Below are 14,658 nucleotides of genomic sequence, written 5' to 3' on the forward strand. Positions count from 1 at the left end.
GGACTCAGGACCCCAATGTCTATTAGGTGAGATGTGAGGCAGATCTGCTGCCACCTCTTTGCAGTATCCCAAGGACAGCACATTACATGCAGGGAGAGAGATTTGGTGTAAGTACTGCAACCCAGGGAGATCTGAGAAATACGCATTCCAAGAAATAAAGAGAAGAGAGAGTGAAACCGCATCATTTATAAAACAGCTTGACTGAGAAAGTAAGTCCGATTACCTGCACTGTGCAACTAGTGTCACTATGGCTCCGTGGGGAGCACATTCATTTGTCACTTTCACCGTACCGTATCTCAAGACCTATGAGTATCACATCAAATGCATCCCTCAGTGGTCAGCTAGCAGCCTGTTTTCTGGCACATCTCAAATACATGGATAAACACTCAGGATTATGCGCGCTGCTTTCCATCACCCTATTTCTAACCTCTTTCAAAGGTTCTGCGCACGGGCTTTAATTCACTGGCTTTGGCTTTTTGCCAGGTTACTTTCCACTACAGGTATTTGCGTTTGAAGTAGGTGAGAGTGCTCCTGCTGGGGCTCCAGGGCGTGCGGGACCCAGTGTGGGCTAGGGTGCTGCTGTTGGTAGGGCGTGATCCAGAGCGGGGCAGGGTGGCATAGGGAGAGGGAGAGGTGGAGCGAGGCAGCGTGTTGTAGGCGGAGCGGGACAAGGTGTAGGAGGAGCGGGACAAGGAGCTGTATGGAGGACGTGTGAGTGTGCCATAGGCAGTGCGGGACAATGGGGAGTAGCTCAAGCGCCCCGTGGAGCTCCATGCTGAGTGGGAGGTGCTTGTCCATGTGGACTGGGAACCTAAACGAGTTGTGGTATTACGGGAAGGGCCCCACTGAGGCCCACACACTGAGCGAGACCCCGACGTGCCCACAACCATGGAGAGAGAGCGAGAGACGGGGGTGCAGAGGGAGCGGGCTGTGCCAGCTGCCAGAGGGCGTGGGGCCGGGGGGCATGGGGGGCAGGCTGCCAAAGAGTCCTCAGGGCAAGCGGCAGGTGAGCTGTTGGGACGGGACCCTGCAGCACCCAGGGAGACTGAGGTGGGGGAACACAGTGAGTGAGACGCGGGGGGTCCCACTGGGCGAGGGGATGGAGAGCACAGTGAGTGGGCTGCTGGGGGTCCCACGGGACGAGGGGCTGGGGAGCACATGCTGTGAGGTGTCGGAGCACTCAGGGGTTGGGCAGGCAGGTTTGCTGTCGGACCACATGGAGCCTGGGCAGCGGGAGAGGGTGCAGAGCCAAGGACAACATGCGAGATGGAGGCACCAGGCACTACAACAGGAGCTGGTGGTGTCATGGGACTGCCAACAGTGTGGACTACTGGAGTGCACACTGGGTGGGATGATGGAGCAGCCATATGGGTAGGGACTGCCTGAGTTGCCACAGCAGGACTGGAGCCAACCATGAAGTGGGACAGCAGGGCACTCACCGCATTATTTGCAGGGACGGAGACAGAGTAGGACATTGGCCCCACTCCACCTCCAGCCTGCTGTGCAGGAGCAGAACCTGTCTCGAAGACCACATGAGGCATAGGGGCACACACAGGGTTGGATGTTGGGGCAGGCATGGAGCCGTACGCAGATGAAGGCATCGGGGCACACGTAGCTGGAGGCACAGTCTCGCATATGACACGGAAGCCAGGATCACCTCCTACTTCAAAACCAGGATTGACACTTGGATTGAAGCCTTGGTTGCAGATGGAGTTGCATAAGGGATGGCCCGCAGGGAGGTACACAAAGTCATATACAGGCTGGCCCCCTGCACTGCAGTTGGGGTTGCACACTGGGATACATATATATTCACACATGGAGTTGAACCCAGGGTCCACCACAGGGGCAGGCCCAGAGCTGTTTGTGGGAACAGAGCCATTCTCACACACCGGGAGCGACCCATTCTGGCTGGCAGTTGGGGCGCTGTTCTGGCCCACAGGACTACACACTTCGGCCTTAGCGCATCCCTTGCAATAGGAGAACTTGTGGCATCCGAGGTTGGCCAGGAGCCGGTGGCTGCCAAGCCTGTAAGGTGTGAACTCCACGATGGTTCGTGCTTGTTGGTTGGATGCCAGCATTCCCAAACTGGATTGAGAGAAGGAAAATAATTAGGACCCTGGGTGGCTCAGAGATCTGAAGAACTACAAGGTGAGCACACACGATTAGGTTTGATTTGCTACAACACGTTTTCAGAGACAAACCCTTGTGACAACTTAAAAAATGTAGCACCCTTCTGCCTCAAAGATGTGTTTATTGCTTCAATTTCCAGTAGTCTAAGGTGGATCAGGCAGCTTTGTGGAATCAAATTCATTATTATTCAGTAAGAACAATTCCTAATTGCTTTCCCTCAAAACTAGTCATACTTCTGTCAATTCTCCTTGTCATGAAGAAAAGCAATACATATTAATGAACAGCTACTTTTCCTAGGATGTTATAGCATCCTGGACATTTCCAGCTTCCTGTGATTAACATCTTATGAGCTCAGAATGCATATTGCTATTTCGCAATGTCTTTTCCTAATTGTTCGAGTATGTGGAGCCAGTTCATGAATATTTAGAAGAATTCAATGATAAACTCAATAGAATTACAAGGGATGTGGGACCCAGCTAGGATTTCTTGTGAAGAAAAAGTGCATGCCCTTTCAGACAGAAATTTGAAACATGCACTTAAATTAAACCTTGAGAAAAATGAAGCAGTAGCATTTCTTGCTAGCTATACATGAATCAGTTGCAAGAGGACTGAGGCTTTTAATGGAATCTCAAAGTAACAAAGGGTTCAGGTCCTAAACATCAAAAATGTCAGAACTATTGTCTTCCTGAATACCTGCTCTGATCTAGCAACAACTTATTAAATCCCCAATATTACCCCCATTTAAATAATTGATGATCTTACTCAATGGTCATCGGCTCTTTGAATAAACCACAGCCTTCTAATGTCATTACACAGTTCTTCATATCTTCCTGGAGAGGATTGCAGAAGGAGATCTCTGCAGTACATGGTACTTTCAGCCTGGGCTGGCTCAGTAGCTAGTCAGAAAATAAACAAACAAATGTTATGCTTTGTAACTCTTAGAAAATAAACCGTGAAGTAAATAAATGTAAGTAAAAAAGAAAGAAAAAAGGGATTGTTCATACACGTTTCTTTCTGATTTACTTCTATGATCTCTATACATCAATCTAAGTATCTGTTATACATTTTAAATCACACTGATCTTGCTAAAATAAGTTTACTGGCTTTGTACCTAGGAAGTGGCCAATAACAGTCCCTAAGTCTGTTCTCTAGATCACAAATCCCATAATGAAAGTTCTTTACCTTCACAATAACAGGTGGCCTGTTGACCACGATATCCCTGCTCACCATCAGAACTTCTCCACACTCTGGGTCTGAGACAGCAACTAGCTTCATAATGTTGTGATCACAGAGATGAGGTCCATATTGGCTATATGATATACATAGGGGAATTTTTTTCACTGTAAAATAAATTTATTTTAATTATTTTTTCTGATATTTTGGATTATATTTCCACTTTCCTTTGTCATAAAGTTTAACTGGTGTTTACAATGGCTTAATTAAATACAAAGTTATCACAGCACCTTTGAAAACAGATACAATTTTTCCTGGCTTAGGGTGATGCATTGCTACTTTAAACAACCAGCTTTATACTTTTCAGTTAATATAACTACACCAGTGCATTTACAGGGAGGTTAGTTGTTTAATAATAATAATAATAATAATAATAATAATAATAATAATAATAATAATAATAATAATAATAATAATAATAATAATAATAATATTTAGAAACTTTAATTCCAACATAATTCTTAAAGTAATTATAATCGAATTCAGGCAATTAAAACTTGGTAAAACAGAATGTAAATTTCAAATACGATTGTTTTTTTATAATGATGTGTTCTAATTAAAGGGATGATTTTTCTTCCAGGAAAAGATATTAACCATCAAAATAAGTGTTTATGCTCTGATACACCTTTGTACTTCCCAGTACATAGTACATCTGGAAATAATTACTTTAACACTCAAAATCAGTGTTTTACCCTGGCTAATATCTGCTGGCCAAAGGATATAAATTGCTTGTCTGATAAACAGCTCTAACTTTATCTTTATATTGAATATAGAATCCAGAATTGAATTTTTAATGGAAACAAATTTTTAAATGATCCTCAGAATCTCTGAGCCATGAAAAATCAGGCAAAGACTATGAATTGCCCTGTCACTATACGTGTGGTATTAACATTGTGCTGATTTTTGAATGTTCACCCTAAAGTGAATTCAGCTGCCAATACTAAACACTGTATTCATTTCACTTCCCACCACTATTAGGAAGTCTCCACTAATCCTAAAAAGTAAATTATCATATGAGAAGAGTGGACAGAAGAGCCTTAGAAAAACTGACCCTCTTACCTTCCCTTGGACCCAACGTGACAGTCACAGTGTCTTTCCAAAATTGATCCATTGGGCAACCACTGTAGGTTACTATTTGTGCACTCAAATTGAACTTCAGGTTTTTGTTTTCACTACGCAGATTTTCAAGCAGCCAGTGCAGTTGGACATCTTCACCATACATTGGGCAGTTAGCCATCTTGAACCTCATGTTAATACCAGAATCACTCAAAAATGGGTTTTGCAGAGATGATAACTCTCTGTCAATATGACAATTGGAAGCATTGCAGTACCCTGGATGAATTCTTCTGTATGCCCGGTAATAGGCTTCTTTGTTTTTCACAGAACCTGTTGAAGAAGACACGTGATAATGAGTCTGGTGGAGGCAAGAGAAGTCACATATACCTAAATAATAAAGATAATTAAATTTCTTCCTCCTCCTTCATGAAGTCTATTGTAGTGTAGAATAAACCCACTAGATAATGAAACACAGCAGTTTGAATGCACAGAAGTAAATAAATATTTCCAAAAGGCATTAAAAAATTACTTTTATTAGTTAAATGCAAAAATGGCCATGTAAATTTCAAAATGTATAGTTAATGCAAAACTCAAAATGTAACACTTTATAAGGCTTTGGGTGAATATTAAATGTTACCATGTTTCTCAAAAGGCAAAATACTCCATTCAGACAAAGAAACTATTTTTTGCTGTTGTTCCTGCTTGGAAAAAAAAAAACACAACAAAAAAACACCAAACAAACAAAAACAAACAAACAACAAAACAAACAAACAAACAAAAAAACCAACATGCCAGAACTCGCAACAGAACTTGCAATTTTACAATCAACTGATCAGCTGTGATCCACTCTATTCCTTTAGGTAATTTTGCTGGTTGAACTCCTCTTCACTACTGGAAGATGAAAATTAGTATCCCAAAGTAAGACCAGCAGAATATCATGGTAACACATGAATTTAGTAAGTAAGTGTATTTTCTGACAGACCTGGTGCAAGAAGTAATAAAATAATCCCGGGTTTAAAAGCATTTAGGATTTCTTAGATTATCTAAAGACTGCTAATATTTTAAACTGCTGTATAGATGAGACCAAAGCATGTACCTATGAACAGTGGTATTAAAAGTGCTGGAAGTCATGTCCTATGAGGAGGAGCTAACATCTTTGGTTTCTCTAGTTTGGAGAAAAGGAGGTTGAGGAGCAACCTCATTGCTCTCTACAGCTTTCTGAGAAGGGAACATGGGGAGGAGAGACATGCTGATCCCTTCTCTCCGATATCCAGTGATAGGACATGTGAGAGTGTCTCAAAGCTGTGCAAAGGGAGGTTTGGATTTGATATTAGGAAGCATTTATTTACCAAGAGGGTGGTCAAACACTGAAACAGGCTTCCTAGAGAGGTGGTCGATGCCCCAAGTCTGTCAAGTGTTTAAGAGGCATTTGGACAATGCCCTTGACAATATGCTCTAACTTTTGATCAGCCCTGAAATAGTCAGGTAGTTGGACTGGATAGTGGTAGATCTCTTCCAACTGATATATCCTACCCTCTCTTCTCCTATCCATCTGGATGTAATTATTGTGTGTTTTGTTTGAATCATCTAAATAAGTTTATAAGTTTAAGAATCAAGATCTTTGAAAAGAAGGGCATCTTCCTCTTTCTCAAAAAAAAAAAAAAAAAAAAAAGACAACTTTAGATTGTTCTACTCATTTTAACACGGAACAGATTACATTGATAATTTTATATGATTAGCATTTAAGATTTCCTCTAAATCATTTAATGACTTTTCATCATACCTAGCTCATACTTGTAAGCCCCAGTGATATCTTCGAACAGCTCACTGCCAACACTCTTGGTGATTAGACGTTGTCCACATGGCCAAGCATCACAGAAAAATTTTGTTCTTTTGCCATTGTTTTGGGAAAGCCAGCCAACATAGTTTGAATTTACTCGAGAAAACATATGATGACCATCATAGTCCAAGTCCAGCTCCCCTTCTCTGATGCTTCGAACCCATGTAGGACCACTGCAAGCTGAACCTAGATAACAAAAAATTTGTAAAATGTTGTAACCTGAGTGGCAGAGAAATTCAACAACATAAGCTGAGTAGAATAATTACAGTTACAGTGAACACTTACCTCTGCCCGTTTCTAAAGGCGTCGGATCCAGACACTGCCAATCACCACAGCATTGATTTAGGTCTCTGCGAGCCATCCAAGATTCATTCCAACAGTGATATCGCCTGTAAAATGCAGGAATATAGGATGAAAGACATCTCTTGGATCATCAAGTTCAATGACTTGCCATGGAGGAAAACCATGTCAGAGATAACCTTTTAATCAATTGAAGACTATGCTTTAACACTGTTAATGATTTTCTGGACAGGAGTTGTTTGGTTTCTTTTATATCACTCAGAGTAGAAATTTGTTCCAGCCCCCTGCAGATCTGATTGCAAAACATTCTTCTTACAGACTTTTCTTTTTTTTTTTTAGTTGACAATGTTCCAACACAGTTATTTTGTGTATTTTATTTTCCTAATATTTTTCTCCTGTTCTTTAGAAGAAAATCACATATTGTCTCAGTCTTCTTTTTAATGATTTAACAAAGAATAAACCCTTAAGTCTTTTGTGCTAAATTAAGATCCTCATTCCCATAATATTTCAGTTTGACCTCACCTTTCTGGCATGTGAAAGGGCAGAAAATTCATTAAAATCGCTTACAGATGAGACTTGGATACAAAAAATATTTGGTGCAGTGAAACTAAAAATGTACAGGCCAAGGATGAAAACATAAAATTCTGCTTTGATTACTGATAATGTCATAGTTACATGAACATGAATTGAATGGTTTACAAGAATAAAGCAATCCGTGATAAGGAACCTCAAGAATACAACATGATTATCAACCAAATATTATGACTGAAGATAATAGTCAAAATTTGTTATAAATTTTTGCTTGCATTTCATGATCTACTAAATATTTTTACAGCTGCTAAGATTGATGGCCTTATTCTTTCAACTGAGAAGGATAAGCAACAATTCTCGCAAGTGTGGGGTTCTTTCCTTGTTTGAAAATGTGGATTGAGCAGACTGCCTCTTCAGCAATTTAATGTTATTGAAATACTATATTAGGAAACTGAACAGCCTTGTCACACCAATGAGAGAGATACACTGACCTGCTAGATTTACACTAGTTTTTCTATCACTTGATTTTTGATGAAAACAAAAGAGCTTGTTTATTCCTTACTTACCATAGCTTGTCTTTACCACACAGGTTTTTTCCAGTACAGTCAAAAATCTCATTGATACCAAGGGGATTCTCAACTGAACACGGAAAACAGAAGTTTGTGACAACACGGCTTGGAATTCCCAAACACCTCATCACTGGAAGGAAAAAATATTCATGAGTTATTGCAAATCTTAAATAATCAAGCAAATCCTTCACTTAATTTATAATTATTTCTCCTACATTCTATGTTTCAACTATATAAACACAGTGGACAGGAGTCAATATTTGGGATGCAGTGATTCCTTCTTCAAAACTTCTTTTTAGTGGTTGAAAAGTAGTCTGAAAAGACCCTAGCAAAAAGGGATGGTTTCTTGACCCTTTCAGCTTAAAAACCAACAAAATCCAAACCACATTTGTTTTAAATTCAGAAATAATAACAATATTGATCCTCTATTAATAAAACACCTTTTTCTTTTTTTCTTTAAAAAATACAGTGTGTAGTACATATAAATTCGTCTACAGAATATCAATTTCATTTCCTTCACTGCAGAATCAGGTTCAGTTAATAAATGGCATAAAGTTGGAACTCATTTTTTTTGTCTGTAGAGTTCAGCTCACTGTTATCTTTTTTCAGTAAAAGAATATGGCCTGCTGCCTTTATGATTTGGAGGAGACATTGCTAGAGGTCTTCTTCCTGTTCATAACTTAGTGTTTTTTGTCTTCCTTGAAAGCTCAGCCAAAAGATAAATTTTGGCTCCACAATGCTGCACTTGCTTTGTGTTTTAATAAAAGCTGCAATATAGACAGCTGCATGGTATAAAGGTCACAGAAAAGACAGTACTGCTTTTCTTCTTGCTTTTCATGCTATGTAGGAAAGCAATAGGATGATAAAAACCATTGTGTTATAAGTTATATTGTAACAAGAGAAAAATATTCCATTTATTTTCTAATAAAGTATTTATAAGTAATATGCTTCTTAGTAGTTATATGGGTTGAAGGTTTTTGATCCTGGCTTTCTCTCTTTCTTTGGATAACTAGGTAAGGGCAGATTGAAATATCATACCTGTGCACATTACGGAAGCAAGAGGCCCACAGTACCCATATCTGACTGGTCTGCATCTGCCTTTGTACCACTGCTGAAGAATAGGGACACTTCCATTCCAGGAAAATGGTTTTGTTCCTTTCAGGTAATCATTGTTTTCTGGAAGTTTCATGATACTGTTAGTGGTATGGCTGCATATCTAGAAAGAAAAAAGAAAAACAACTTTTTCAAACAGCTAACCATGTCTTCACATCCTAAGTATATCACAAAATCAGAATTACAAGTTAATTTATCCTCTATATTTGAGCACAGAAAGGATTTTCCCTGCTACTCGTACTGTGTTAGATTGCAGTGTAATTTGTCCTTCTATAATACAATGAAGTGTGACACCATCTCTTCAGAGGTCACACACCATTAGAGGTCTTACCATGTGGTTTACCACCATGCTGACATGCACAGGATCATTGCGCCAACAGCGGTCGCGATCAGAGCCTTGATGGTAACTCGCACCCATGTCTAGGATTTTCAAGCAGATATCCAAAATCCCTTCTTCAAACTGAGGAAAGAGAAGTTAACACAGGTATCATGGTATTCTGACATTGATAAATTTCCTTTCTTATCAACAGTCCAGTCCTATTAATGTATATGAGGTACTCTCTCTCCTCCCCTGCTTTTTTTGCTTTTTTTTTTTTTTTATCAAGCACAGCTCCTATTGGTCTGCATGACTTTGTCTGCTTACCTAAAGAAAAATTAAAGGGAAAAACATGCCATTTTTGCTTATGTTTGACCAATAGAATAATATTCTTTCAAAAGCACAATATTCTGTTTCACCTTTTTCAAGAACATTCTGCAGATTCCTTAATTTTACTACAGAAAACTTCCTTCCAGTTGTTTGGGCTACACTGAGAATCTCAAATATTTTGTTCTGTGCATGCATTGTCTGGACTGGTCCAAGCGACTTTTGCACTCTATAACATAACATGCATTTCTGAAAATATCTGGAAAAGACTTCCTTTATCTGTATATGGATGATATCTGCTTCTGAACATGTTTTCAAAAAGTACCTGTCCAAAGTGCCATGGTCGACAGGTAATATGCTTGTGAACTCCTTCATATAGTAACCCATGTTCATTCAGAACATATTCTTCTCTATGGGCCTGATTGTCCATATACACAGGGTCATCTGGAAAAGATGTAGAGCTATCAGTCAGACAATACATACATTTCTAGCATTTCTATATCTTCTACTTCATTGTATCCCTTTCTTTTCCCACCTGTTTTTGTTTTATGTTTGTAAACATGTTCAAGGGTGCAGACTCTTTAAACATTCACAGGCAATCCATTTCTGTTTACAGCTAGATATTAGTTTTATTTAGTCTCTCCCTGTTATTGTACACCTGAATTACAGACCTTGCAATTTATCTTCACACTAATTTGTTCTAGTAGTCAAACACAGTGCACTTAGAGTTGGGTATCTGATTTTGATCAGATCAAAAGCATAAACAACATGAATATTTGTCAGGTAATGATTTTGGCAAGTTCCTACAGATTCCAGAATTGCTTGCTACCAGAACCAGATCTACAAAATTTCATTTACATTTGTACTATATTACTTCATAGTGATACCACAGAATTCACAGAATCACAGAATGGTTGAGGTTGGAAGGGACCTCTGCAGGTTATCTGGTCCAACCACCCTGCTCAAACAGGGACACAAGGAACCAGCTGCCCAAAACCCCGTCCAGATGGCTTTTGAATATCTCCAAGGAGGGAGACTCTACAGATTCTGTTGGCTACCTTTGCTAGTCCTCAGTCACTCCCATGGTAAAAAAAGTGTTTCCTGGTGTTCGAAGGAAACCTCCTGTATTTCAGTTTGTGTCTGTTACTTCTTGTCCTTTCAAGTCATTTTGAAAGTGGAGGGGAAAAACTACACTATATCTCTACTACCATTAAGAAACCAAACCAAAACATTAGCTTGAGACAGTCTTGAACTTGCAGGAAAAAAAAAAAAAACAAAAAAACTAAATCCTTCCCTGTTGCTCATTATTTCTGTGACTCCATCCTTTATTTGCCAGCTAAGTAATAAATATGTTCAACATTTTTACCCATCACTAGCATTTTTCTTAAAACTGTCTGATCATTACCAGAGTTCTTACCTGCACACCAAGGGTTAAAAAGGACATAAAAATCTCCAAGACATCGCTGATATGTGTGACCACAAGATGTGACTTGCATATTGAGAATATAACGGCCAATGCAGGCACTGGAGGGAGGAAACATGCTGATATTGATGCATTTTGGCTGATGAACTTTGTAGGAAGCACTCCAGCAGGTTTGATCTAGACATCTGCCCATTGGGAAGGTACATTTTGTCTCATTTGATTCACAGGGTCTGAGGCCTTTTCAGGAAAAGAAATACAACTTCAATCAGACTAAACGAGGCACACGTAAAAGGCGAGTAATTTGTTTAGCCATCATTTGCAATGCAAAGCTCCCAAGGGTGGATTTTTTTTTTTTTTTTTCACTTGTCACTTCTTTAGCAGAGTGAGAAAACTTTACATATTAGCAGAACTGCCTGAGTTACGGGAAGGTATTCTCTTCATACAGAAGATGAATAAGTAGATACTATTTGCCACTGATGACTGTGGGAAATATCACTTACCAGCAAAGGACTGGGAAAGACTAGACAGAGTTTGGGAGTGACTACCTGTCTCCACTGTGAAAACAGCCTGGTCCACAGCGTCATCCCATTCTCGATTCTGGAAGTGAGCATAGAAGCTGAAGGCTTGGCCTCTCCTTATTATCTGTCTGTCAGTTCCGAAGAAATGAGTATTATGAATTTGGCAGTTGGAAGGACAGTTCAGGTCAACTTCTCCCAGTTCGATGACTGTAGGATGAAATTCAAAGGAAAAAAAAAAAAAACAAAACAACAGATAATGGTATCCCCATCATTGGCTGAGGTCAAGATTAAATGAAGGAAGAGATAATGATGAAAGACAGAAAAAATCATTCAAGAGTTCATTCAAAATTCAGCAACATTGAGACTGAGACATACATCCATGAAAGTATCCTTACGAGTTTGCCACTTCCCTAGCTTGCAGGTGGAAACTTGTATAACACTTTGATTTATAAAGCTATGCTACATATTTCACATCTTTTATATAGCGTCGTCTTGATTTATAAATACCTGATTTGGAGGGACGAAGTTATTATCCCTACTTGAAAAATTGATTTAGCGTTGGAATATTCTCTCCATGTTACAACACGCTGTCTGTAGATGGTTACTTTTCAACCACAGCTAGACAGCAAATGTTTTGCACACACTGTGAGTTGAGAGGAGTTTTTTTCTTTTTATGCAAGTAATAAAATAATCAAGTAAATTGAATAAATAAAAGATTTGAAAGTAAATGTAGGTATTTGAAAGCTTCTGTGGCACTCCAAATGAGTTATGAAAAAAATAGATATTAATAAATATCTCCCCAAAATTGTAAATACTCTTAAATATACATGCAAATATCTCAACCTGCACTTCCCAAAGTCATAAAAGGTTTTCAGACATTTTTGAGGAACTAAATGCAGAAGGAAATATTCACAAATTGTGACATCTTAAAAAATGCTGACAATCTATGCTAAGTGCTATGATTAGCTTGACAAAAATCTTGGCTGATGCTCCCTTAGGCATCCTACCTGGATATCAGCCATTTCATAAGGGTAATTATGATTCTGGTGCCAGAAGGATGGGTGGCAACACTCATTTTTACTTATTTGCATACAACTTCTTATTTTGAAAAGTGCTTCACTCTAATTGAAGACAATGGGAGCCACAGAGTCTCAGCAGTTTTGGAAATTGAGCTTACTGAACTACAAAGTCTTGTATATTATTTTAATTCTAAAGGGTTAAGTTTTGCCCTGCTAAACCTGCAGAACAACCAAACAACACAACTCCTCTAACTATATTGGCACTAAGTTGAATACAGAGTTGGTATTTATGGGAAACTAATCTTTCCCATCCAGAAACAAGGGTGTATCCACATAAAAGCAGACTCATAGCTAAGCCCATGGGACTGGGACACTTTTAACAAAAAACAGTTAAGCTTCCCAGGATCACATCCTGAAGTAAATCCTAATTGAAATTAATTGCAAGGGGAAAGGGGATGGGAGGGAGGAATAAAAAAAAAATTAAAAAATAAAATAAAATAAAATAAAATAAAATAAAATAAAATAAAATAAAATAAAATAAAATAAAATAAAATAAAATAAAATAAAATAAAATAAAATAAAATAAAATAAAATAAAATAAAATAAAATAAAATAAGAAGAAAAAATAAAAAGGTGGCTTTTTCTGATATGTTTGCTTGAACCCAAACAATTTCATTTTTCATTTCACCATTTAAACTGGGTAATGAACTGGTTATTCAGCTCTTCAGCAAAGATCAGCAAATAAATCAGACCTGGGCATTATCCACGTTAAAAACATGTGCACTATCAGCAAAAACCAAAAAATACAGCAGTGCATTACATCATTATTGCTCATGAAGGCATCATACCTGCTGACAAAAAAGAATAAAAGAATTGAACTGAAAATCTCCTATTTAATGAGAGTCGTCAACCATAATGCAAAGCATTCTGTCTGAACAAAAAGGACTAGAAGAGCTTATAAAACACATGACAAATTCCTGTGGTCAAGAGAACTGAAAGAACCTGGTAGATCCTCGCCCATCCTCTGGAGGCGTTTATAAGCCAAGACGACTACACTTCATCCACTCATGAATCCAGCTGAACCGGAACATCAGGGAGTTGAGATACTACATGTTAGCTAAGAAAGTTCTCAAAAGTCAGTCAACAGTTTGCTTATCAAAGTTAATTATCATAGCTAGATCATAAAGGAGCTAACAATTACCTTCTTAACCAAAGGTAGTGCAGAGAATCCTAAAGGTTAATCAATTTCACATCTCTCTGGTAGAAACCCAACCTCCAATATCAGTCAAGAGCTCTCTATCACTTCACATATTGCCTTCATTGAAGAGAGACTACTTCAGGTATCTATTATGAAATAATTGCTTCTAGCATGAGAATACTGAGAACCAGTACTTTGTAGTTTATACAGGAAAGAAATATTCTTTCCATGCCCTTTCTTATTCTCAGGATTGGCTGTTGTTTCAAGAGTTCTTCTTGGTAGCTCTCTTTTTCCTTCATGAAAGGAAAGGTTTTTTTCAAAAGTTTTTTTTTTTATCACTAAGTCCACAAATAAAATCTAAAATACAGAAGTAATCCCTAGACTTGATTCCACACAGCAATACATGCGGTTTGTTGGTTTGTTTTTTTTTTTTGCCCTTACTCCTGACCATTTAATTATTTCTGCTTCCAGTACTGAGTCAAGTAATAGCAAAGTTTCAAGACACTTACCTTCCATTTTTCTTCTACATGTACTAGTATCTGAAGCACAGTGCTGCTGCAAGTATCTGCTCCTCAGTGAGATTCACTGCAAGGTCTGGCTGATCTCCTCAAAGAACCAGCCTAATTTCCTCTCAGTAACATTTATATTCAGAACCAAAAGGCTGTCACACATATTGCATCAACAAAATACCAGTTTACAAAGAGGCCCCACCCATATGTCTACTGATGCTCATACATGATTCATTTTAACTTCCAGCATTATTAGGGAGAGTCCTGCGGCTGAAGGGAGGGAGAGATCTTGGTACCTCACCTATTGCATAGTACTCAATGTCCCACAACTTGCCATGTCTCAACAATATTTTAGGACCAGGAAAAATCTAAATGTATTTTATCATAAGCCATTATTTTTAGCCATTTGAAATTCCCATAAATTCCAGCAGCTACTGTTCCTTTCTGTCTAGACATCTTCAGTCACCTGTAGGAAAACAATAAAGAACAGTAGACTGAATTTAGACTCAATGAATATGATCACCAATGGGCATTTTTTTATAATATAAGCAGAAATCCCAGCTTTCAGAAAGTCTA

At 38.6% G+C, this 14,658-nt stretch overlaps 1 protein-coding gene across 1 annotated transcript; it reads right to left on the reverse strand.

The window, feature by feature from the left end:
* Nucleotides 1-494: 494 nt before the first annotated feature.
* Nucleotides 495-14,089, reverse strand: LOC309435821 (protein-glutamine gamma-glutamyltransferase 5-like; the record flags this gene model as incomplete). Its single annotated transcript, XM_082044566.1, has 13 exons — nucleotides 495-2,085; nucleotides 2,893-3,026; nucleotides 3,313-3,470; nucleotides 4,423-4,749; nucleotides 6,203-6,445; nucleotides 6,545-6,648; nucleotides 7,657-7,789; nucleotides 8,698-8,875; nucleotides 9,104-9,232; nucleotides 9,741-9,859; nucleotides 10,833-11,075; nucleotides 11,384-11,563; nucleotides 14,083-14,089. The coding sequence occupies 13 exons, from the start codon at nucleotides 14,087-14,089 to the stop codon at nucleotides 495-497; spliced, it is 3,546 nt and encodes a 1,181-aa protein (XP_081900692.1).
* Nucleotides 14,090-14,658: the final 569 nt, after the last annotated feature.

Source organism: Streptopelia decaocto (assembly GCF_964273445.1).
Source record: "Streptopelia decaocto genome assembly, chromosome: 2".
Taxonomy (NCBI): Eukaryota; Metazoa; Chordata; class Aves; order Columbiformes; family Columbidae; genus Streptopelia; species Streptopelia decaocto.